This window comes from Mustelus asterias, chromosome 4 (genome assembly GCF_964213995.1).
Source record: "Mustelus asterias chromosome 4, sMusAst1.hap1.1, whole genome shotgun sequence".
In the NCBI taxonomy this organism is placed as follows: Eukaryota; Metazoa; Chordata; class Chondrichthyes; order Carcharhiniformes; family Triakidae; genus Mustelus; species Mustelus asterias.
Genome location: NC_135804.1, coordinates 45,320,073 through 45,346,614, shown reverse-complemented (window position 1 = coordinate 45,346,614; position 26,542 = coordinate 45,320,073). Strand labels below are relative to the sequence as shown.

General features: G+C 43.3%; 1 protein-coding gene across 1 annotated transcript; it reads right to left on the bottom strand.

The window, feature by feature from the left end:
* mmp2 (matrix metallopeptidase 2) lies at positions 1-26,542 on the bottom strand. The gene is made up of 13 exons (XM_078210907.1): positions 26,155-26,542; positions 25,051-25,277; positions 23,862-24,010; positions 22,161-22,289; positions 21,067-21,240; positions 17,505-17,678; positions 13,254-13,427; positions 9,364-9,519; positions 8,159-8,285; positions 3,230-3,366; positions 2,172-2,331; positions 1,818-1,927; positions 1-866 (listed from the first exon to the last, which is right to left on the bottom strand). The coding sequence occupies exons 1-13, from the start codon at positions 26,305-26,307 to the stop codon at positions 763-765; spliced, it is 1,974 nt and encodes a 657-aa protein (XP_078067033.1). The 5' UTR covers positions 26,308-26,542; the 3' UTR covers positions 1-762.

The window sequence follows — 26,542 nt, the reverse complement described above, 5'->3', positions numbered from 1 at the left end:
CTCAGTAAGACAACTTTATTGAATATGAAATTTATGAAAAAAAACAAAATTAGTATAAGAATGCTTCAAAATATCACAATCTCTTTGCAGTTTGCTGTCAAATAAGAAATGGAAACACCAGTGTTTCGTGCGAGCTGTCAACTTTTTAATCATATCTGGGCATTGCAGAAGCTTCAACTAAATGGCATTGTTCAGAAAAAAATCAGTTTGTACAAATAACCTGATTTTAGGTTGTTTTCAGTTACCTATCATATATTTGTTCTAAAAAGTAATTACTGTGGCCTGTTTTTGATAGCTGATTATTCCCGTGTCTTGGTTATTATGATGTTTCGATATCACTTAATAGAACTAGTTTAGATTTGTTTAAAGCATTTCCTGTATTTTAAAAGAAAAATTCACGTCTATATGAATATGGCTTGTGTTAAAAAAATTATATCAGTCAAGTACAGAAAGCATTTTCAAATATTTAAATAATGGTTTTTCATTATAATTCCATCACATTACACAAATCAATGCTTTAGGCAACCTGTGCCTTCACCATTTTACCTTAGTTCTCACAGAATAATGAAAATACTGACCTAAAAATATTGTTTCAATAGCAAAGCTGGATATAATACTGTTGTATTTGGTCTCAGTGTAAAATTCCACGCTTGACTTTACAACCATGAGACAATGTTGCACTTGTCATTTTAACAATAACTTACAGCGAAGACATTTGACTATTTGGAGGAAAATAAGAGAAATGATAAAAACGTGTTTATTCTAACAACCGAGCCAGTCAGTTTTCACATTTCCTACTTTGATAATCTTCAAGCTTTGGTCTTCCATTTTAAGGTAGTACCAATCCTTGAAAAAATAGGTGTGTCCTGTGCAGAAAGAAAAATAATGAAACAAATTCAACACATAATCAAAACTAAGCATTTAGAAATTTTCCTCCGTTTTCATGGATTCTTGCCCAAAGTTTCTGTTGGGCAAAAGGTGGGGGTAGGGTAGGGAGCAGGGGGGATGGAGGGACTTAGTTTTTGAACCCGTTTCAGCTTCTTTGAATTAGCCAGTCAGAGGTTCAAGAGTATAATTTAGGGAGACTGTCTAATCACTCTCCCCCTTGGAGGAGATTGGGGTAGTGGGCTGAGGATTTGAGGTGGGAGTGGTGATAGGGAATAGTGGTTGGGAGATGCCTCACCTCTTCTCAGTATCAATGGTTAAGAGTTTATGCAGGAATCACTCGGCTACAGGGCGAGTTCAACCATTTGTATGGGGGGTGCATTAATTTGGAACATGCCTTTATGATTCATTTTTAAAATCCTGAAACAAATGTTGACATATGTCAAATCATTACAATGATTTAGGTCTTGGGTACATATAGAAGATGTTGGCATAGTGGTATTGTCATTGGACTACATTCCAAAGACCAGAGTAATGCTCTAGGGACCCGGGTTTGAATCCCACCATGGCACATAGTGAAACTTGAATTCAATAAAAATCTGGAATTAAGAAGTCTAATGATGATTGCTGATTGTCGAAAAAAAACCACATCTGGTTCACTAATGTGCTTTAGGGGCAGAAGTCTACTGTTCGTGCCTGGTCTGGCTTACATATAACTCCAGAAATGTAACTTACTCTTAAATGCACTCCGAACAATGCATTTAGGGATGGGCAATGAATGCTGGCCAAGCTGGCACATCCAATCCATTAAAGAAAAAGTAAGAAATATGCCTAACAGATCACAAATTCCATTATATCAAGTGCAGTGTTGTTTGGCTTTCTGTGTTTTGTACCAGTGATATTCTCTGCCTTCACTCTATTTCAAGGCTTACCAGTTCTAAGCGACTCAAGGGCACAATCCAAGTTATCCGGGATGCCATTCCAGGCATCTGCAATCAACTTAGGGAATCCTGCATCCATTTTCTTCTTCACTTCATTGTATCTGTAAAGTTTGAAACATGAACCCTTTAATGAAATGAATTCTCCATACCACGTTATGAAGAAACGTTATTGTATTTCTTGTAAGTAACCTGACATCGCCAGTTCAAGAATATAAATCATCTTGTAGCTTGTGAAATCTGAGGCTTCAGACTTTGCACATCAAAAAACTAAAATTAATTATACTACTCAAACCATGAACTGAAAATAAACATTTCTCGGATTAACAATTTGGAGTTTCAACCTACCTCCAAAACTTATCACCAGCAAAGATGTAAGTCTTCTTGTTTTTCTTCCAGTTAAAAACGGCATCAATACGTGGCAAGTCATTTGGTAGCCCAAGTGTGGAGATTTTCTTGGGATAGCCATTCTCCAGGTCACTGGCAGTATAAATCCAGTATTGATCTCCTGAATAAAGAGAACCATTGTTTACGAGTAAAGCATTTGATTAAATATTCTTAGTGATAGCATACATATGGTCTGCAAAAGACATCATTTATCAGCCACAGTGAATCTGAGGAAAGTTACATTTTCATCTCGTAACAGCTGGATTCAAGTTCTGGCTAAAAGATTGATAAGTAGACTTATCTAACATTAGTGAGGGAAGGTGATTTACGATTTAATCCCATACAATTGCTTCATACAATACTAGTGCGTTATTCCATTTCATATTTAACATCATTCTTGATCATTATTGTTTCCATGTGTGACCCAGTAGCAATGATAGGTCAAACTGCAGAAACTGTTTCCTTTTGAAATTTCCTTTCACTTCCTCCAAAACAGTGCTTGGCTCAGGATTTGTTCAGCAGTTTTACAAAACTAATGTTAGAATGGTTGCTGTGCATTGTTTACCACTTAGATAATGAATTACTGTTTCTTGGGAGCAACAAATAGTCTTACAAGGTAAACTGTGTGATGGAACATATCATTTTAGTCCATATGTCGGTACATTTTTAGAAATTTATCCAAAAATGGACCAGGATTTGGATCTGTGTTCGGGAGTCGTTTATGACAAAATAACATTTGCATTGCGCGACATTGACTAGATTTCCTGCCCTCCCGCAGTGTGTTTTTGGACGACAAAATTTGCCAGCCATTGGACACTAGTGGGATTTTCCAGTCCCGCTGATTTTACAGCATTTTGCCTGGCTCGCACTCTCCACCGCCAGGGAACCCGCTGCAGAGGCAGGAGGGGGTAGGGGGTGGGGGCGCGGGGTTCGCCATCAGCAGGAACGGAAGATCCTGCTGGTAGAAAGTGCTGGGAAATTCATCCCTAAATCATAGTAATCAATATCGAAATTGATACCTGCGAAGAACACAGCATTTTCATGTACAGGATCCTGATAGACAGCATCAACTTTTTCAGGCAGTTCACTCCAGTAAACAGCAACTAGCATAGGTCCCGTGGGTTTGTTCCGGGGATTTGTGGTTCTCCAAATGAATCTAAACGGCACAAAAGATTTTAAGGAATGTACAAAGCACTTATTCATCAGCACATCTGCTTCTAATCACTGTAGGCAAAGTGAATACCCACAGCAGAGGCTCATGATTCTCTATGTCTGTGAGAGGTTGCTCATTTAAAACAAAACAATGTTTTTGTAAAACATTTAACAAGATGCTCCGGCACATTTAATAAAAAGATATGCAAAAAACGATTTGACTTCTTTGGGAGGATAACATGGTCATCTTTAAACAAGTGATTCTACCAAATTAATGTAAATGAGCTTATTACATGCAAAAGACTGCAGTTGACCAAACTTGTCCAAGGCAGTGATAAGGAAATGAAGTAATAATGAATTTATAATGAAGATAACTGATTAAAATAAAACAAACTGATTACAACATTGTAAGACATAAGTAATGTTAATAAGGAAAATGACATTAGAACATGTAAATATTTTAGAACAACAGTTATCATGTCAATGGTAAGAGATTATTTGTATTACAGTTATTGTCTCTGATAAGTTGAACGTTTAACTCATTTATTCACTGAAGAATGAAAACATTTGCTTGTGACCATTCTCTCTGTTCAGCTGTTGTCCCTCTCTCCTTTAAACCTCTGGCATCAACCACTCCTCAAAAAACAAACTTTTCATCCTACTATCCTTGCTACCCTGAATCTCCAGCCTCTCTTTCCTTTCCAAGTTTCTTGAACACATTGCCACCTCGCAAGTCTGTTCCTGTCTGTTTCAATGCAGATCCCCATGTTTGAATCCCTCCAATCAGAATCGAAACAGCTCTTATCAAAGTCACGAATTACATCCTATATGACTGTGATAAAGGTAAATGTTCCCTCCTCAACCTGCTTCACAGGGTTGACTACATTCCTTTATCATCCTCCATCACTCCTCCAGTGTTATCCAGCTGGCTGAGACTGCTCTCACTTGGTTCCATTCTTATCTATCTAATCATAGCCAGAGAATCACTTGCAATGGATTATCTTCCTGCTCATGCACCAACACCTCAGGTGTCCCCCCCAAAGATCAATCCTTGGTCCCTTCTTATTTCTCACCTATTTGTTGCCCCTCAGAGACAACATCGGAAGGTACAGTGATAGCTCTACCTTGCCACCATCTCTCTTGATTCTTCCACTGTTGCAAAATTATCAGATTGCTTATTCATGTACTACCTCATGAGTAGAAATTTCCACCACTTATTTTTAGTAATATTGTCGAAGTTCATCTGCTGCTGGAACACTCATCCATGCTGTTGTTACCTCTTGACTCAATTATTCCAAAGCTCTTCTGATTGTCCAACATTCTACCCTCTGTAAACTCGATGACATCCTAAACTCTGCTGTCTGTATCTTCATTTGCAAAACGTCCTGTTCCCCATCAGCCCTGTGCTCTTTGACCTACATTTTGACCTGGTCATGCAGTTTCTTGATTTTAAAATTTGCATCCTTGTTTTCAAATCCCTCCATGGCCTTGCCCCTCCCTCTCTCTGGAATCTCCTCCAGCTCACAATCCTCAGAGATATCTGTGCTCCTCTATTTCTGGCCTCTCTTGCATCCACAGTTTTAATTGCTCTACCATTGGAGACTATGGGCCCGATTTTACCATTTGGAGTCTAAGGGCCGGATCCGGACGTAAGAAGAAGTTTGTATTTGCAACTCTTCTCTCACATTCCGTGACAGATGTGCCCCTACTTATGAATATATATCCCCCATCCATATTTTGAAATATTTTCCCAAATTTTTGACTGTCAGGCTTTTGGTTCCTGCGATTATAATTTTGACATTATCTTCCAAAGGGAATTCCTCTAATTTTGTGCAATGTTCAGATGAAAACAAGATGAAAGAAAGGATCCAAGGTTGCTCCAGAGGCAGATTAGCTGCACCCAACGTTGCCCATGCAAATCACATTCATAAGGAGGGGAACATCTGCCATGGAATGTGAGAGAAGAGTTGCCAATACAAACTTCTTCTCACCGTGGTTGATTTCCCAGATTTAGTAATCTCCTTGAATCTTATTTCCAACCAAGTTCCACCACGGGGACAATTCTTCCAAGTTCACCACATGACTCTGAACATTTGAGCACCTGGTTCATGGCTACAGGGACATCAACAATCCAGTTACAGATCACAAATGTATTATACAGGTCACTAATTGCCACTGGGACACTGTAGTTTAATTACCTTTCCCATAGATAATTAGGCAGCACAAAGAAGATGCTACATTATTTTCAGTTTGCAAGATTCTCCCCATGCGCCACAAGGGCGGCACAGTGGTTAGCACGGCTGCCTCACAGTGCCGGGGTCCCGGTTCAATTCCCAACTTGTGTCACTGCCTTAATGGAGCACGCACGTTCTCCCCGTGTCTGCATGGGTTTACTCTGGGTGCTCAGGTTTCCTCCCACAGTCCGAAAGACGTGCTGGTTAGGTGCATTGGCTGTGCTAAATTCTCCCTCTGTGTATCTGAACAGGCATCTCTACATCATATCTGAACAGGTGCCAGAGTGTGGCGACTGAGGGATTTTCACAGTAACTTTATTGCAGTGTTAATGTAAGCCTACTTGTGACACTAATAAATAAACTTAACTAAACTAGGTGGCTGCAGGTTTGGTGCTTTCCCCTCACAGTACGGGCAGTAAGTTGCATTCTGAGTACTTCCCAATCCCCATGCGTAATAATAAATTGCACAGCCATGCATCATGTTCAAATCAGCATTATTAAGATCTCCAAGAATGTAAATAGGGACAAGGATTTTTGGAATGCCTTAGGTGCACTCTTCACACTAGCATTCCATATAGACTTATTGGGTTGGTACCGAAAGCTGTTACCCAGTTGCAACATTTATATAGTGCCTTCAATTAATAACCATCCCAGGGAACTTCACAAGAGCATTTTTCAAACAATCTTTGACACGTAGCTACAAAAGGAGATGTTAGAAAAGGAGATGACCAAAAGCTTGGTCTAAAAGGCAGGTTTTGAGTAACATCTTGAAGGAGGAAGGAGAATGTGGGAGTGGGAAGAGAAGACAGTGCATGTGATTTTCTGGCTAAGACTGGATAATTAAGAATGGAGCAGGTGAGTGAGGTACCAGCCTGTTGGACAGTAATAGAGGGGCATTAGAGGAGGAGGTTGTGGTTAACCATGTGAAAGGCTGCAAGCAGGTCAAGAAGCTTGAGCAGGGATCATGTATCACAGTGATGGAGGATGACATTCATGACTTTGTTAAGATCTGTTTCTGTTATGTGGCATGGGCAGCCATTCTGGCTTAATCACTAGCAATTCTTTTGCTGCTATCTTAGTCATAATTCTGTAAAAGTGCTGTCAGTTCAGCCACATTGCTTCAGTATCGGATATGGCCTAGTGCAGGATGGAGTAGCCTCATTAGCCCCTCCAATCAGTTTGACTTTGAGCTGTGCTGAATACCAGAACAGGAAGTGAGGTTTCACTGCTTATAAAGTACAAAGCAATCAGGTTCTGAGCAGCTCACAGTCCATCTAATTCCAAATTATTGTCTTGACCTCTCTTACAATGAAGGCAACACATCGCACATCAAATTTTCCACTACAGTGTGATCTCTGTCAGAAATGAAAAACAGGAATAACACAGATGCTCATCCAGTTGTAGTTTCTGAGCTCAGATTAGTTCAAAGAACTTTGGAAATCTCAAGGGAGGGAAGCTTGCCTCTGTGTGGTAGTGAACAGAGAATGAACAGGCCATTTAACACCTAGGGGGCAATTCTCCAAGCCCGCTGTGCTGCCCTAGCAGCGCAATGGGCCGGGAGACATCAGCGGAGGCCATTTCACGGGCTTCCCGTTGGGCACCACAGCCTCTGCTAATCTCCCAGGCAAAGATTTGTAGCGTCATCAGCTCTGTGTCGGGAATCACTGCGGAGCTGATTTCAGTATTATAATCCTCATTTTAATATGATCAGCAGACTCAGGATTGAATGGAGAACAGGCGGCCGACCCCGCTGGAAGGATTAAAGGCCATGGAGGCCCTTCCAGGAGGTCGTGGGTAAGAGGAGTGCCCCTTGAGCAGTGCCAGCCTGGCAGTACCAGCCTGGCCCCTGGCACTGCCCAAGGGGCACACTGGCAACACCCAAGGGGCACCTTGGCACTGCCCACTGGGCATTGGGCAGTGCCAAAGGGGTGGGGCCTGATGGGAGAGGGCCTATCGGGGGAGATCGGTGGGGGTGGAGGGGTCCTGTTGTCACTCTGCATTGGGATTGTGGGCAGAGGGAGGGAGGGCGGTGATCAGGGCTGGCCATTGGGCTGGGGGGGGGGGGGGGGGTGGGGAGGGTGGGGGATCGGGAAGTTTGGGGCTGGCTGGATGGGGGGAGACATAGAAGCTGGCCCGGGGAGGCCAGCGATTGGGGGGGGGGCGGTGGAGTTGGAGGGGCAGTGATGAGAGGTTGCGGTGTTGGCCAGTGATCGGGCTGGCCAGTGATCGGGAGGCCAGCAGTGCGGGGCCACTGCACATGCGCCGATCTCAGTGCTGACAGATTGCTGCATGCACAGTGGCCCGCTCAGCACTATGCTGCCAGCATCTCCAGCGGGAATAGGCCATGCCCCCTGAATCATGCTAGGGTACTCTGTGATGCAGAGTATCAGAGATTCATTCTGAAAATCCCGCTGAAAAACCAGCGAGAGTTACTCCTGTTCTCACGCGAATTGGAGACTTAGAATTATTTGGGGAGAATCCTGGCCCTTATTTATTTTTTATTCCTATTGATTCATGTAATCATAAATTTAAAGCTAGATATAAAATGGAAAAAATCCTTACCGATCTTTAAAGAAGAAAACCTCTCCTCTGATTATTGTAATTGCGTCAAAGACCAAGTTCTCTGCACAAAGGTCCAGAGGAGTGACTGGGCCCTGTGTCGGTGGCAAGGGTCTATCAGTTGGTATACCTGAAGTGAACCCAGAATGTACAAGATTTATTTTCAGTTGATAGGATACAAAAAAACCAAAGGTTAGGTCAACAATAATGTTGTTGATTTTTCAGCTCCTTCAACAAGGCAATGATTATCGCCGGAATTCTACCGCCTCGCCCGTCATGGAATCGGAGCAGGCAAGGGGCAGACAATGGAAATGTCTGTTGACCTTGGGTGGGAATTTCCGGTCTCGCTTGAGTGGAGCTGTAAAATCCTGCCCATTGTATCAGTAAGATGACATCATCGATCATCGGATCCCTACAGTGCAGAAGCATGCCATTTGGCCCATCGAGTCTGCACCAAATCTCCAACGGAGCATTTCATACCCCGTAACTCCATGTATTTACCCCGCTAACCCCCCTAACCCACACATCTTGGCACACTAAGGGGCAACTTGGCAATCAACCTAACATGCACATCTTTGGACTGTGGGAGGAAACCGGAGCATCCGGAGGAAACCCACGCAGACACGGCGGAAATGTGCAGTCTCCACACAGGCCGGAATTGAACCCAGGTCCCTGGTGCTGTGAGGCAGCAGTGCTAACCACTGTGCCACCCATGTTAATGAATCAGTTGAATATTATATCATGACGATATATAACTCAACAGTGCAGCAGCTTTCCCATCTTAGCTGTGCTTGGAGTTGTGGTGGTGAGGCAGAGCTGCGCGTTGTCAACATACATGTGAAAACAAACACTGTTCCTTTGGATGAGGAACTAGGCTAGTCCCTATGTATTGGGTCAGTGCTTATCGCAGCTATTTCCTCACAATGCTAAAACCTGCATTCCAGAATTAGTTTTCTGAAGGCGAGTTGTAATAAAATTGCAAGAAAGGAAACTGCTTGACACTGTGCTTTTCATATTATCAAAATATGAGGGTGTCAAATCTATTCTTAACCACTCCTCTCACGACATATCTCCTTGGAGTAACCCTATGGCTTGGAGTCAAGTTAGTGACTATGTTCTTAATAGCTGTAGGAGTTTAAGCTCTATTGGGATTGCAGCATACCAAACAAACTTCAGCATTCCTATTATTAATTTAGTCCGCTCTGTACCATAAAGCTTCTGAATGCCGAGAATATCGTCATGTGGGAGCCTGAAGTTTCTGCTGTAGGTGTAGATTGGGGCCATGAGTGCTCCAGGGTCTTGGGAATGCTCCAAACCAAGTGCATGACCAAACTCATGAGCAGCAACAAGGAAAAGACTGTAACCTGCAAGAGTCAAGAAGAAAAATCACCTTTTTGCAAAATTCCACAGAGGAAAGACACATCAGATCTTCCCATGTCCATATATTTAGTTAACTGTGAATGATGACTATAAATGCATTTCAGCTGTGGATATGCACAGAGCCCACACCTGTCGATACATTGGCCATGACCATCTGTTTGCCTGTCAGGTCCATTTCTGGAACAAGTTTGCCCAGTGTGCAGGAAAATACCTAGGATTTAGGCTGGGAACTAGATGCAGTGGGTCTCAGCCTCACCTGTGAGTTTCCAAGCGAAGGCACAGGGGTTCCACGGAATCTCTATTCACCCTAAATGTGACCCATACAAATATAAGAAATAGGAGCAGGAATAGACCATTTGGTCAAGCTCGCTCTGCCATTCAGTAAGATCGTGGCTGATCTGAATGTGACTTTAACTTCACTTTCCTGCCTGTCTCTCAAAATCCTTGACTTCCTGTTAGATCTGAACTCTGTCTAACTCAGCCTTGAATATATTTAATGGCCTAGCCTCCTCTCTTCATTGGGGAAGAGAATAACTCTCTTCGAGATAGGATTGCCCCTCACCTCTGAGTTAAATGGGAGACCTTTTATTCTGAAACTGTGCTGCCTAGTCTATGAGGGAAAGAACATTCTCTCAGCACCTGCTCTGTCAAATTCCATTAGAATCTGTTTCAACAAGATCATCTCTTGCTCTTCTAAATTCCAATGAGCATAGGCCCAATCTGCTCAACTATTTGTCATTGGACACGTAAAAGGAAAAGGCTGGAAAATCTCAGCAAGTCTGGCAGCATCTGTAAGGAGTAAAAAAAGCTGACGTTTGGAGTCCAGATGGCCCTTTGTCAAGGCATACTGCAGGGGGAGGGAATGAAAGATGAGTCATAACCACACGAACCAGGGGAAAAGACTGCTAATGACAGTCCATAGAGAAAATAATGGGTGTGAATGGCCAAACAGCAGAGAAGCTGAAATCAGAGGGTAAGCTGTGACAGATGAAGATCTGGGGGGGGGGGGGGGGGGGGGGGGGGGAGGGTGGGAGAGAGGTAAAATTTAGAAAAGGGGAAGCAAAGGGGGAGAAAAGGTAAGGAAAGGGGGATAAAGTAGGGGGAAAGAGTGGGTGGAAGAAAAATGAAGACAATAAAGAAATAAAAGGTAGAGAACAGTAAAAGATAAAATAAACTGAAAACGAAGGGGTTGAGGTGAGGTAGAGCAAATCATCTGAAGTTGTTGAATTCGATGTTGAGGCCGGAAGGCTGTAAAGTGCCCAGCCGGAAGATGAGATGCTGTTCCTCCAGTTTGTGTTGAGCTTCACTGGAACATTGCAGCAGGCCAAGGACAGACATGTGGGCATGGGAGCAGGATGGTGTGTCAAAATGGCGAGCAACTGGAAGGTCAGGGTCCTGATTGCGCACAGACTCATTGGATAACCACTTCATTACAGAAATCAGCATAGTCAACCTTCTCTAAACTGCTTCCAATCCCTCACAAAATAAGCAGCCTAAAGCTGTACACAATGCTCCAGGTGAGGTCTCTCCAATGCACTGCAGAGTTGTAGCAAGGCTTTCCTACTTTTATGCTCCACCCTCCTTGCAATAAAGGCCAAGATTCCACTTGCCTTCTTAATTATTTGTCCAGTTATTAGACTGCTCATTTGTTTTTTTTTTTAGCAGTAATTGCCAAGCCAGGCAATAGCTTCTGCAGTTGAATTTTGGCAGGGGCCAGTTCTTCAATGATGAGTCATTTGGTGGACCACATTGACTCTGTTGGCTAGGACAGTATAACTCATTTGCCCATGTACCAACTCCAAATAGTGTAACCCAAGCCCCATAATTCCTACTCCGTCGTCATCCACTTCTGTGCATTTGAAGCCATTGCTATCGGACATCATTCTAAATTGGTCCATTGACTTGCAACTTGTTGCAAAAATAGTTAAGAATTGAAGGGATGCTTGCACTCCCCATATAATGAAGAGTGCTTTACAACTGACCTCCTATCTTCATTCAAAATTCAGGTGGTGCGCCTTTATAGAATCCCTACAGTGCAGAAGGAGGCCATTCAGCCCATTGAGTCTGCCCGACCACAATCCCGCCCAGGCCCTATTCCCGTAAACCCACATATTTACCCTGCTAATCGCCCTGACACTAGGGTCAATTTAGCATTGTCAAACAACCTAACCCGCACATCTTTGGACTGTGGGGGGAAACCAGAGCACCCGGAGGAAACCCATGCAGACATGGGGAGAATGTGCAAACTCCACATAGACAGGCGCCTGAGGCCGGAATTGAACCCGGGTCCCTGGCACTGTGAGGCAGCAGTGCTAACCACTGTGCCACCATTCCACTCCATCCTTCCAAAGAAGGGTGGAATGGAAATTCTGAGTGCTCCAGGGGCGTGGAGGCCAAACGTTGGTACGGTTGAGATCAGCTAACTGACAGCCCCTCTGGAAAGAAGGTCTGTATATGTGGCACTTTTCATGGTCTCAAGCCACTTCAAAGTGCTTTAGAGGCAATAGTTTACTTTCCTAAGGCTGGTCACTATTGGCATGTAGGGTTGTGTAAAGATCATCTCTCTGAGAAGCGCCCTTTAATGCACAATCTTTCAAGCATCTAGTGCTCTCGTGGAATTGACAGAGTAACATCAGCCAGCCCTCAGGCCATTACTACACTAGTCTGTGTGTAGGTCATGCTACCCCTCTTACTCTCTCGCTCACGAGTTGGACAGTTTCATTGTTTCATTTCACAATAATTATGAAGAAGCCAACATTTTCCACTTGCTACTTCCATGATTTTCTGGACACTGCATTGCCAAATCAAATAAAGTCAACCATCCACTCAGCTACAAGTAGTTTCACCTTTCATGTGGCAGAATACAAAACTTTTTTTAAAAAGTTCAGCTCAACTTTACATTGCTTGGTCATTCAAAGAGGAAACTCTTCACTGGGCGTCACATCAGAGACATCACTTCTCCTAAATTTTTTAATTATAGAGGTTTGAGAGACCAGCAACAAAGCTCTGGAAAGACTGTTCAATGTATGACTGACTGCTTGAAGACGCAGACACCTAAGTCATAGAATCATAGAATCTTACAGTGCAGAAGAAGCCCATTTGGCCCATCGAGTCTGCACTGACCACAATCTCATCCAGGCCCTATCCTCATAACCCAGTGCATTTACTCTAGCTAGTTCCCCTCACACTAATTAGGCATCTAATTGGCACTCCTCCAGACAGCAAATTCAGAGGGTTCCACTTCCATTTTTAAAAAGTGTGAATTTCTTCAGATATAAAAACAGCTTTTAATGTTTCCTAACGATGTTTATAGTTTTGAGTGAAGATGAGTTGCACATCACTCAGGGAGGGTGAGTTTCTGTGGCACGGTGCACTTCCAAATGCATGTTGTAGCCTGGGGACTACGGATAAGTGAAAGTAGGGGCTTTAACTTTCTTTCCATCGCATGGCTGACCAGGAACCTGTCCTGCTCTCAATGCCTGATATTGGCATATGTTGGAAAAAATTACAGGTTGACCTGTTTGGCAGAATTATATAGATAACTTCCTTTCCCTTCAAGTCCGGGGGTGGGACTGGAACTTGGAGTTTCTGACTCAGAAGGCCACCCACTGCACAGCAGCCCCCCCCCCCCCCCCCCCCCCCCTCACTCCATGATTTCCCATATAGTTGTGAGCACTGAAAATGTCTGACTACTATTCAATTTCCAACTACAATTTACCACTGTCGGGGCAGAATCCCCACTTGCTGTCTGTGTCATAATTTCCAGTGGTCGCACACCACATCTGGCCATCAGTACGTCCACTCGTCGTGCAGGAATCATACGTTGAACCAAGAAAAGTGAAAGGAAATATACAAGGTTCACCATCTGAGTTTCCACCAGTTGTTGACATGGCTGAAATGAAGAAATCAGACAGATGAGCACCATTTTAAAAAAAAACTACAGACCAATAAACTAGACACTAGGAAAAATGTTCAGTTAGAGAGGTGATAGCTTTTGGAGTACTGCTATAAAAAATACATTTTGTAAAGGTCCATTCATTGAAATTTGCCACACAATAAAAAAATGTACACCTACGTTAACTAACAACACTAAAAGGTGTAATGCTCTATGAATGCGGTTAAAATGTTAGCCTGGAGCCTGAACTATAGTTACCAGTTGATCCACTATTGGAACAAAAAAATCAGGTTGGTTTATTTAAAGTTTATGAAAGGAGACTCTACCCCACATTTTTTGTCATCAGATGCTTTGAGCTGAATTTTCCAGTGGATGTCAAGATCCAATGTTGGGTCTTTATGAGGGTCCTGTTGTCAATGCGCTTACTTGTTCAACCTTCCAGAAAAGTATCTCCTAAATGCCTCCTCCATCCTCACTGCCCTATTAAGGACTGCGTGGAGGACCTGAGGCTGGTGGCCTGATATGAGGGTCCACAGTGATCTGTGTGAGACTGGCAGTCCCACTGGAAGAGGCAGGGGAGTGTGCTTTGGTTGCCAGCTTGTGAAGTCCTCGAAGAAAGAGGCCTGAAGCCAACTGCCCCATCAGGGTGAAAAGGCACCCTCCCCCCATGGGGGTAGTGATGGAAACAATGCGCCTTTTCATCCTGGTGGCCGTCATTGCAGCAAGGAGCCTCTGGCTCTGATGGCCATCTGGCCTTCCACCATATAGCTGCCTCAATTAAGCTGGCAACTGTCTCACTCAAGTGGTGGGCTGGGGTGTTTCCACTCTGACAGGTTGAAAATACAAGTACCATCGCAGCATAGCCTCTAAGTTCTTCAATTGGTTGCCCGCCTGTGGTGACTGTCCCTTTAAAGGTAACGCAGCAGAAAAAGGTCACCTGACTTAGGGACCCAATGAGGGTAATCGCACAAGGATGTGGAGTCCTCTCTTCAGCAGAAGACATCGAGAAGGCATGTAAAAGACATGTAGGGACTGGGGACTGTTGGTGGACTGCTCTGGGACAGTCGGTGGGCTGTGCTAGGCCAGCTGTAAGGCTGAAGTCTCTGCACAGTTTTTATTGTTAATACCTTTTGTGTTTCTGACCAAGTCTGTGAGCGTGCATCATAACACTGCACTGTGGAACAGGCAGCCAACCCAGCTTCTAGCCCACACCTGGCAAAGTCCCCTGGAGGTGGAAATCATTTGGCAAGCTGTCATGACAAGGCTCCCCCACCCATTATTTTCTCAGCCCCCCTGTCCCCAGCCTCGTCTCCACAGGACCATGAAAATTTCGATCTTTCAATCAGTTGTAAAGCTTGCTCGATTCAGAATAATCGCAGCACAGTGCAGGAATGCTCATTGTGTTCATGTTGTTAACATTAATCTTGTCACATAATTTTTCCCTCATCCCATTCCAAAATATTATGGGCAGCATGGTCTCTGATGGATACTGATATGTTTTCACAAGTGGCGGACGATCCTTTTCGGAATGTGATGCACATTTGGATGCCTAACAATTCATAAGATATAGGAGCAGAATTAGGCCATTCGGCCCATCGAGTCTGCTCCGCCATTCGATCATGGCTGATATGCTCCTCATCCCCATTTTCCTACCTTCTCCCCATAACCGTTCAACCCATTACCAATTAAAAATCTGTCTAACTCCTCCTTAAATTTACTCACTGTCCCAGCATCCTTTGGGGTAGTGAATTCCACAGATTCACAGCCCTTTGGAAGAAGTAGTTACTCCTCAACTCTATTTTAAATTTGCTATCCCTTATCCTAAAACTACGACCCCTCGTCCTAGAACGCCCCACATGAGGAAACAACTGCTCCATGTCTACTTTATCCATACCTTTTATCATCTTGTCTCCCTCAATTTTATCTCCCCTCATTTTTCTAAATTCCAGAGAGTATAGGCCGAAGGTGTTCAATCTCTCTTCATATGACAAACCCCTCATCTCTGGAATCAATCGAGTGAACCTCCTCTGAACTGCCTCCAATGCCACTACATCTTTCCTCAAATAATGGGACTAAAACTGTGCACAATACTCCAGGTGCCTTGTATAACAGTTATATGAAAGTGCGGTGTTGGTAATCATCTGGAGTTGATCATTTTGCACGAGTTGGTTTCTTTTTTTAAAACAAAAGTGTTTTTTTGCCAATGGTAAATGCAACAGAAAGGAACAGAATTTGTTATGTTGCATAACAGAAGTACCTTGAAAGCAGATACAAACCACCATAGTGATGATCTGACTCGATTCTATTGGTTTATTCCCTATTACTGCTGCACTAGGAAGGTAAAGAGAAATGCGGTGCTTGGTGAGTATGATTGTTCTTCTCAAGGTCAATCCATAAACTGTCAACAGTCACAAGTTGTACCCATTCTGGAATGTGATTGTCAGCAATGTTGGCCTTGCACTTCATTAAATATTTAGCATCCTTGGTGCTCAACATCTCAGCCTGAGTGAACTCCAGGCTCAGAGGTAGGTTAGTTGGTGATGGCAGCTGTCAAAGGACTAGTGGCCACCCTTAAAATTGGCCTGCAGTTGGGGGTGAGGGGGCATGACTGGAAACAGACAAGGGAACAGAACTGCACCGTTCTCTGATACAGCTCGCCTGTCCTGTTGCAGTGCATCTAGCAGAGAGGAGAAACTTCTTTTTATGTTAAGGGCACCCTATATTAAAGAACAATGCTGAATGGCAAGGAAAGAAGTGTCAGTTTGAATGAATGCTCTCTTAGCTGTGGCCCAAACAAGGAAGCAAGTTATAGTAATGCGTGGCATTATTTGAAATCTCGGTAAAAGATGCATCTTAGTATACTTCAGTCTAAACTCGGTGCGTCATCACAAAGGAAGCATTTTGCAAACTGTTGATCTTTCAAAATTCTCCATTTATTCCTGGGCACTGTGGAAAATTGTTATATTATAACATTAACTGCACAGCCCATCAAATGTAGTAGCAAAAATAGCAAGTTGGATTTCAATACAATGAACCAGAATGTTCTCTGTCCACACACCAATGTCTGGGTACTTCATTCCTCAGTCCAACATGTGCTGTTTTATTATTGCTCATATTAAGAGGCTGCATAGGCCAATAGGAAACCGATGTACAAATGCTCAAGTTCCGACTATTAACTCCTCAGGAGGAAAGACCTGCAGCGATTCTGAGCATGGAGGCTTTACAGTGGATAGGGGAGGGTAGGATTATATACCTGCTCTAAATTCCAGAACCTTTCTTTTCAAGATCAATTTTAAACATTTTCTTAGCCCATGAACTGCTCAGTTGTTGCTCTTGCATGATGGAAACTTTCCCTTGATTGAATCATAGAATCCCTATAATGCAGAAGGAGGCCATTTGGCCCATCGAGCCTTCACTGAAAACAATCCCACCCAGGCCCAATCTCCATAAGCCCACGTATTTACCCTGCTAATCTCCTGACATTAAGGAGCAATTTAGCTTGGCGAGTTAACCTAACCTAATGCCAAAGAGGGCCCAGGAATATGGCTCAGCCCTGGAGTCTAATGGGAGGCCACCAGGATTTACCTAGCAGTCTTTCCATGTAACATAGCAACAGCTATCCCCCCGCCACACCCAATCCCCCCACCCCCACATATTTGAACCGTGGGAGGAAACCTGAGCACCCAGAAGAAACCTACGCAGACACAGGGAGAACGTGCAAACTCCACGCAGATAGTCACCCAAGGCCGGAATTGAACCCAGGTCTCTGGCACTATGAGTGAAGTTAATACCCCAATTCTCAGACAACTAGTACAAAACTGGCCTTGAGGTTTTCAGTGCCCAAGGTATTTCTCGTTGCCTAGCAATGCATGCACCAAAAATTCCACAGACTTCAGATTTCGGCATCCCCATAATAGTGAGTCAATGCCCAATGCGTGGCAGTGCTACAGGGCTGCCCGGGATTACATTATTGGACCGTGCAAGGAATGACATGGTTAAACAAAAAGATGAAGACTCTTACACAAATGGTGTAGCTCACTTTTAAATTATGTATCACACTTAAATTGTTCATACCTGAGTCTGGACAGAACCCATATTTTCTGTCTGTGTCATAATTGCTGGTTGTGCTACACCACCGGTAGCCATCTGATCTTCCCTCTGTTGTGCAACTATCATACTGTCTGCTTTCAAAGGTAAAAGGAAATGCACATGGCTCTCCGCCACCATTTCCTCCCATCGTAAAGAGTGCTGGAAGGAAGCAAAACATTTGGATAATATTAGACGCTCGCTTTTAGAGAAAACAACAGAATCAGGCTTTTATCTTTCCACAATTTAGCTCCAAAGTAGATTGTGCAGAAATAGAGAAGAATATTCCTGACTTGTTATTTATTTAGATTATCTTAATAGAAAGTTACAGCTCAGTTAAAATAGTTAATAGAATACGGAAAGCATAATTAATGATGCAATAAATCGGAACACTAAATGCAACAGTATCAGGAAACAAAGGAATGAACGCAAATGTTAACACAATAAAACAGTATTACATTTGTGCTTTAAATATTTCAATATAGTATATGCAAGAGTCATCCAAAATAAACATCCCATGCCAAATGGCAAACAAAATTATAAACTGTAGGCAGAAAACAAAAAAGGGGATGGGTTTCCCCTCATAACAAAGCTCAATATATATAGGAGGCCGAAGAAACATTCAATTTAGAACAGGAATAAACTGACTATATACTGTTTTCTTCCCACCTTTATTCCCAACATGGCCACCAGCTCTGGATACTGCACATATATCCTATTAATTCCTGTTTCAATTCATATTAGAATCATGGAACCATAGAGCCCCTAAGGTGCAGAAGGAGGCCATTTGGCCCATCGAGTTTGCACCAATCAAAAATCCCACCCAGGCCCTATCCCCATAATCCCATGTATTTACCCTGCTAATCCCCCTGGCACTAAGGGTCAATTTAGCATGGCAAATCCACCTAGCCCGCACATCTTTGCGGTGTGGGAGGAAACCGGAGCACCTGGAGGAAACCCACGCAGACACAGGGAGAATGTGCAAACTCCAAACAGACAGTGACCCATGCCGGGAATCGAACCCGGGTCCCTGGTGCTACGGGGCAGCAGTGCTAACCATTGTGCCACCGTGCCACCCGTAACATAGTATATTTTGATATGTTATGTACACAGTGCAGAAGTTAGTGCTTAAATTTATTTTAATAGTCTACGTCTATGAGTTTAAAAAAAACAGCCTTATTTCAATGTTGTTGCTGTTGAACAATATGAACATCTGTTTCGATGACTCATTTTGAACATTACTCTGCTCCAGCTGCAGCAAGTTGGTTGAAGTATAGGTTTTGCCTGCCGGTTAACAATGCAGCTTAAGATCAATTATGGCTAGAATAGATTTTAGCTTGCTGCTGACTCATATGAATACGCAGCAACAAGATGTACAAAAACACTTCTTCTGGGCCTGAGTGAAATCACATGTCCACAGGGCTAGATAAAAACATCAGCAGAATAATAGCACCATAAATGGAAATGTTCAGGTTGATAAAAGTGCTGTTCTCAGCTAAAAACAAGTTGCATCACTTTTTTTCCCCCCAGTGCAGAAGGCTGAGTATCACTACGAAGCATTCAAACACCGGTACAATTGCCAAAAATATTCATATTAATGTCAAAAGTGCCTTTCTCTTTTGGTAGCATTTACTTCTGTGATATTCAAGACCATGTAGTACATTTCACTAAATTTACTGATCCACAATTGTTAGTAACCGCGGGCTGGATTTTATGAAGGGGTACACTAATCCACCGGGGCTGAAAGCTGCACTCACTTCAGCGGTCACTGGCACCCGAGGCTCCGTCTTGTCAGTGGCAGCCAATCAAGAGTTTGGCACCAGGGTTGCTGTCCCAACCAATTAAGGATGGTGGTCCACCATCACTACTGCCAGGGCTCAATTCAAGGATGACCATGTACCCTCAAAGTCAGGAACAAGGACAGTCAGAGAGGTGCTGTCAAGGCCAAGGGCCGGTATGCCAAAGAGGGCCCAAAAATGTGGCTCTGCCCTGGAGTCTAATGGGAGGCCACCAGGATTTACCTAGCAGTCTATCCATGTGACACATCAACACCCCTTGTATCCTCCTGATAAGATGCCAGCAAAGGCACAAAGAGGCCCTCAACTGGGCAAATTGGGCTGAGGGCGGGCAAGCCATCTGTACCTTTTTCACAGCTGGTATGAAAGCAAAGCACTGAAAGATACCGGGCACACTACCCCTCGCCTTCCTGCATCATTTTTCCAGCCGATGTCCCTGCCAGCCCATTCCCAAAGAGGTGGTAAAGTCCAATCTTATGAATCAGAACTTGGTACTTCAGTGGATAAAAGCACCATCCAGTTTGGTAATGAGCCTTAATGACTAGGAAGGTTCTAGATTCAATCAAGAGGCTGAGTTCAAGCGAAATACATTTAGATCCAAAACATTAATTCTGTTTTCTCTCTCCACAGATGCTGCCAGACCTGCTGAGTTTATCCAGCATTTTCTGTTTTTATATAAGAGGTTGAGTTTGATGATTTCAGAAGGCAGAAGGCTGCCAGTATGGTTGCTACAACTTGCCTCAATAATTATGGAGTAAATTATGAATGAAGCCAGCCAATTTGCATTATTGACTAGAGTGTTACAGGTGTGTGGACATGTACTTCAGCAGAAGTTCCTGATTCTAGAGAAAGAGCTTGCAAACGTTAACACTGTTTCTCCCTCCACAGCACAGATGTTACTTGACCTGCTGAGCATGTCCAGAATTCTCTGCTGCCCATAGCTTTACTCATTCATAATTCATGCCCAGAATTGGTTCCCTGTTCTGCACTTTCTCCAATTTCAAATTTTCACTCTTGTGCCTAAATTCCATTGTGGCCTTAACCTGCCCTAACTCTGTAATCTCTTCCAGCCTAACAACTCATCTGCCCAATTCTCTGTTTCTCCAACTATGGCTTTTTGTGCATCCATCCTTTCTCGCACCCCACCATTGGTAGTCAGAACTCCTGCTTTCTGGGCCCCAGGTACAGGAGCCACTTCCTAAACTTCTCTGCCTTTCCACCTCATTTCAAGTCCACCATAAACCCAATCTCCTTAACCAAAGTTTTTGATCACCTTTCATAGAATCTCCTCCTTTCAGTCAGCATCTACTTTTGTCCAGCTGTGCCTCTATGGGGGGGGGGGGGGGGGGGGGGCACGGTGGCACAGTCGTTAGCACTGCTGTCTCACAGCAGCAGGGACCCAGGTTCAATTCCAGCCTCGGGTGAGTGTCTGTGTGGAGTTTGCACATTCTCCCCGTGTCTGTGTGGGTTTCCTCCAGTTTCCTTCCACAGTCCAAAGATGTGCAGGTTAGGTGGATTGGCCAATCTAAATTGTCCGTTAGTGTCGGGGATTAGCAGGGTAAATGTATGAGGTTATGTGGATCGGGCCTGGGTGGGATTGTTGTTGGTACAGGGTCAATGGACTGAATGGCCTTCTTCTGCACTGTAGTAATTCTAATATGGAGCACTGTGGCTAATTTTATACATTAAAAAACCTATATAAATGAAATTTTGCATTAATAGATGGAAACCATTGGTTGAAACAGAAAACTTACACTCATGAGGACAGAATCCATATTTTGCATCTTCATCGAAATTATAAGTTGTGGAACACCAGGGGAAGCCATCACTACGGCCTTCTGTAGTGCAGCTCCTGTATTCCTCCCCATTAAACAGAAAGGGAAACTTGCAAAATTCACCTTCTGCATTTCCATATCTTGCCTTAACAACTGTAAAATACAAATGTAGACTCACTGAATTTCAACTCAGCAATTGCAATCTGCTTAATTGTAAAATGGTGGTTATAAAATGTAATACGCTTAGTATCACAAGATTAATATTAGCCAGTGCTGTATTAATCAAATAATGGATAATAATATTAGCTGTGGTAATTGTTTTTGTACGGATTAAATACGTAGATGGTAGATGATCGAAACCTTTAAGATCCTGAATGGTCTTGACAGGGTGGATGTGAAGAGGATGTTTCCTCTTGTCAGAAAATCTAGAACTAGGGGTCACTTCTTAAAAATAAGACAACTTACGACAGAGATGAGAAGAATTTTTTTCTCTCAGAGGGTTGTGAGGCTTTAGAACTTCTTCCTCAAAAGGCAGTGGAAGCAGAATCTTTAAATACTCTTAAGATTGAGCTGGATAGATCCTTGATTAACAAGGGGGTGAAAGATTATTGGGGATAGGTAGGAATGTCGGGTTGAGGTCACAATCAGCTTAGTTATGATCTTATTGAACGGTGGAGCAGGCTCGAGGGGTCAGGTGTCCCACTCCTGCTCCTAAATTCGTATAAACATATAGTTAATCCAACTTGGAATTTGAGGGCAGCCGGAGATCACGAAACAATGCTTGAAAACTGAACAACATTAAAAGTCATCTCCAGTAACTAGTTGTGTTACGGCCAGTAAGTACAGTGTAAACTCAGACAATCTGACTGGAATTTCTCGGCTGTTCATGCCTCATCGCTGCTGCATGCGAGGACAGAGAATTTGGCACTCAGCCAAATCTCCGCTCACTGCTGGAGAATTCCGGCCAGTGTCTATTGAAAAGTTTAACATTTCGTGACTGGATTCAAGTCAAATGTGAACAACAAACGTGAGGCTAAAATGAACGCACCATAGTTTAAAATATGTTAGCGTACCTCGTCCTTCACCTAATGTCCAGAACTCATCATCATCAAAATGAGAATCCCCGCCAATTCCTTTCGCTGGGGCAAAGGCGTGTGCCAGCAGTCCATCCTTCCCATCAAATGGGTATCCATCACCATGTTCTTGACAAAGTTAAAATTGTACTGCATGGTTATGTTCCATATACATCATTATCTTAAGTTAAAGTAACAACTTTCATCTTTAGAATATATTTTTAAAAACATTTTACTATGTCTGTTGCCATCATAGTCTCTACTCAGGACACACTAAATCTTCATTGGTGGTTTGTTCCACAAGCTACATGGCAAGGGATCTGACAACACCCAGGTTAAAGTCCAACAGGTTTATTTGGAATCACAAGCTTTCGGAGCGCTGCTCCTTTATCAGGTGAGTGATTCTAAATAAACCTGTTGGACTTTAACTTTGTGTTGTGAGACTTCTTACTGTGCCCAGCCCAGTCCAATACCAGCATCTCCACGTCACAAGCTACATAGGTAGCGGTTTTTTTCTTTGCAATTTTCCTCTGCCATTGTAACACAGAAATGCATCGAATAAGTAAAATGCGTAAGTTAATGACAATGGCAAAAAAGAGGTAGAGACCCTGTAATATAGATCGTGGTCAATATGATTTCCTGTCCAATGTTAGATTGACTAAAAGGGCAAGGGAGGGGTTTTCCAGGTTTTTCTCCTAATTGGCTTGGACTTTGCTCTAGACTTTGTTTGCCTCTCCCAGGAAATGACGTGGGTCCAGGTTGGGAAGGAGTGTCTATCAGGATCCATATGGCAGCATAATTATAGCGAACAAGCTGAATGGACTTTTCCTGTCTGTCATTTTCACACATTGATACACAAATTTACTTTTATTATAAAAATGACATTATCTTTTGATTTTGAAGTCCTCCTCCAAAAAATATCCACACCAGAAATAGGAACAATGCAATAAAATATCTGCGTAAAAAGAGTTTGAATGGAGTTATGACAACATGGAATCAAGAATTAAATGGTGTTGATGGACTGGCAGTAAAGTTGTCAACAGCAAATATAGCTACTGGTCCTCACCATGCCCACGGGAGAGGTATTTGAACGTAGTTTAGGTGCCTCCTCACAGAAAATAAAATTTAAAAGCGAGAGATTTTAAAAATGGGGACACAGTCTCAAGGCAAGAGGATGGTCATTTAGGACTGAAATGAGAAGAAATCTCTTAATTCAAAGGGCTGTGAATCTTTGGAATCCTCTAGTACAGAGACCGATGGTAAAGATGCAGCACGAATGGTGCTTACAACGATTCTTTTAACATCTCCTGTTGATCCTGCAATCTGTAGCGTTGGTGGAGTTGACCAGAGGCAATTCCAGTGCTCACACCAGAATTCTGCTCTGAGAAGTTTGGGTTCAAAATATCTGCCAAACATAAAGGGTGAAATTTTCCAATCCCAACTACCACGGGACAGGACCATGAAAAGCTATGTTGACCTCAGGTGGGATTTTCCGGTTTTGGGGCGAGCGCAGCCGGAAAATCCTGCCCAAAGTGTTTGGCACATGCTCTCATTAAAACTACTTTCATTTGAAGTGCCCTTGTGTGGAAAGCATTGATTAAACCTCCCTTCTAGGCATTATTAATAATCCAGCAGGGATTTATCGCCCATGGTCCAAGAATAGTCCAGGTTTGAAGAGGAGGGGAAGAAAGCAATTATTACCCCAGCGGCCAAAGTTGATCATGATGTCCGCCTCTCCGTCGTAGATCCTTGTAAATGTCAGTGGGGTGACGGCAGCCCACACCTGAAAAGCTCGGGCAAAAGCATCATCCACCGTCTCTGAGTCCAGGTCGTAAGTGTATCCCAAAATCCTGGGAGCAAAAACCAGCAAAAGCTCAACTTGACATGAAGAGTTTGAAATGTAGGACATCAATGTAAACCATAATAACATGCTTGCAAAGTGACCTATTTTTAAAAATAAAACCAATACTCCTCAGCACCAGAGATGACAGCAACTCATTCACTGAGTTGGTGAACTAAATATCTTGAAGTTAGTTCATTCAGGGGTACCTCTTTTTAAAACTTTTTTACTCCATTCTTGAAGTAACAAAGCCAATGTGCAGAGTGGACCGGGCAGACCTGAATCCATCTCCTTGCTTGCTCGAAAAACCAAATTCAAATTGAATCCAATTCATGGTCCCCACAAGAGAGACAAACAAGATCCAAGCTGACAAGATACGGCATTGCATCCCATCTTGGGCTTGATCCAACATTTGATCTTAGTCAAATAGCATCGCATCCTGATAAACAGGCAATAGCATCTAGAAATCTGAAGATTGCATATTCATATCACATCAGGTTCATGGAGATTTTGGGCAGCACGGTGGCGCAATGGTTAGCACTGCTGCTCCCGTCGCCAGGGACCTGGGTTCGATTCCAGCCTCGGGTGACTGTGTGGAGTTTGCACATTCTCTCCGTGTCCGCTTGGGTTTCTTTCAGGTGCTCCGGTTTCCTCCCACAGTCCAAAGATATCCAGGTTAGGGGGATTGGCCATGATAAATAGCCACTTGGTGTGTACAGTAAGAAGTCTCACAACACCAGGTTAAAGCCCACCCAGTCCAATGCCTGCATCTCCATCACTTGGTGTATAGGTTAGGGGGATTAGTGGAATAGGATTACAGGCATGGGGAGGGGGGTGGGGTTGGCCCGGGTAAAATGCTCTGTTGGGGGGGGGGGGGTCAGTGCAGACTCGATGGGTCGAATGGTCTTTCTGCACTGTAGGGATTCTCTGATTCTATCAGGAACAATGTTTCTCTGTATCATATTGAGAGATCACGGCAAACTCAGAGTAAGCAATCCCATTTCAAACCCTTTACCAATCAGAAGCATTAAAACACAGACAGACGCCTACCTGTAAGTGATATGCTTATTCTCCCATTTGGGCTTTTGTGGGAAGAAGTTGTAATTGGCCAAGTCCGGAACTCCACATCGCGGCTTTTTCATCACGTTTACTGTCTCGCTGTCCAGCTCTCCGGTTTGCGGCAGGCCAAAGAACTTCTGCATCTTCTTCAGCGTGTCGGATAGCACCACAAGGTCACACCTTTCCTTCGGGCAGCCATAGAATTTATTCAAGTATAACTGATTCAAAACACAAGTGGATACGTTCAGTGCGTGGGAAGGATAGCATGGAATTTGAGACGAGTTAGTTACTGGGTTAGTTGCAGACGCTGTGCATCTATGTGTGATTGCAAACTGTAAAGAATGGCAGTGTACATATTGGAAAGACTGTGACTGGCCATTTTAAATGGGTTACAATTCTCACTTACACTTTCTCTTCAAGGTTGACTTTTATGTAATAACAAAAAACTTGGACTATTCAGACTGATATCGTTAACTTTGTCTAAGCCACTCCAAAAGCCTATTTCCCATTGGTAAATAATCTGCAGAAAGTTACAATTTTGCAGTCTGCAATCGGAAAGTGAGTGGAGTTGGACTTTTTCCAACTTTCCCTCAACAGCAAGAACACTATCTGCAAACTCGAGTGACTTTGAATGGATGTTTATTTATCTGAGGCACACAAATTGTGAAACTGACGAGTATTATTGTTTTGCACTGCACGCCTCGGACACGCTAGACAGATTGGGATACAACTTCTTCCTTTAATGTGTCAAACCATACGAAAACAATATTTAATGTTTTGACCGCACAGTTGTTGAAATAACAGACTTAAGCTCTTGTTGTAAGTATGGGATGAGGTTCCGCTTATCTGTTAGTGTTGTTTTCTCTACTAGCAAGGACCGTGCATTGCCAAAACGAACAGATGTTATCAAGGCCCGTTGTGGTTTCCACTTCTAGATCTTCAAGAAACTTTGATCCCTGTCTGGGGGGAAGGGGGAATACTCGTTTCCTTCATTTTGGCAGCTTGTCGAAGCTACAGAAAATGATCAGCCCAGTAACATAAAACGCCATTTGCAAGGCACCCGGGTGTTAGAAAGTTAACGACTACCCAACTTACAGTGGCTATTTCCTTGTTTGTTTTCGTGCTGTTATCCCCTGGAAACGCCACTATGCCAGTCGGTGCCTCTAGAGTCTGCTGGACCCCGATGGTGTACAGCAAGGCTACTTTTAAGACTAAGCGACAAAAGTTGCCGCTTGTTGTGATAGTCATTTTCTCCCAGTAGAAAGGCACCTATATAATCAATAAAAAATCTCGCTGTCTGTCCTGCTGTCTCTTTGGTATCTTTCACTGCACAGGCATTAGTGCTGGGTTTTTCTCTTCCCCCTTCTCCTCTCTGCTGTTGCCGACACAGGTAAACAATGTGTTGTTGTCAAACTTGCTCCTTGTCGACTCCAAAATCCTTTTGTACTTTCCAAATGCGCAGTCGCGTTCAATCTGCTGAAGC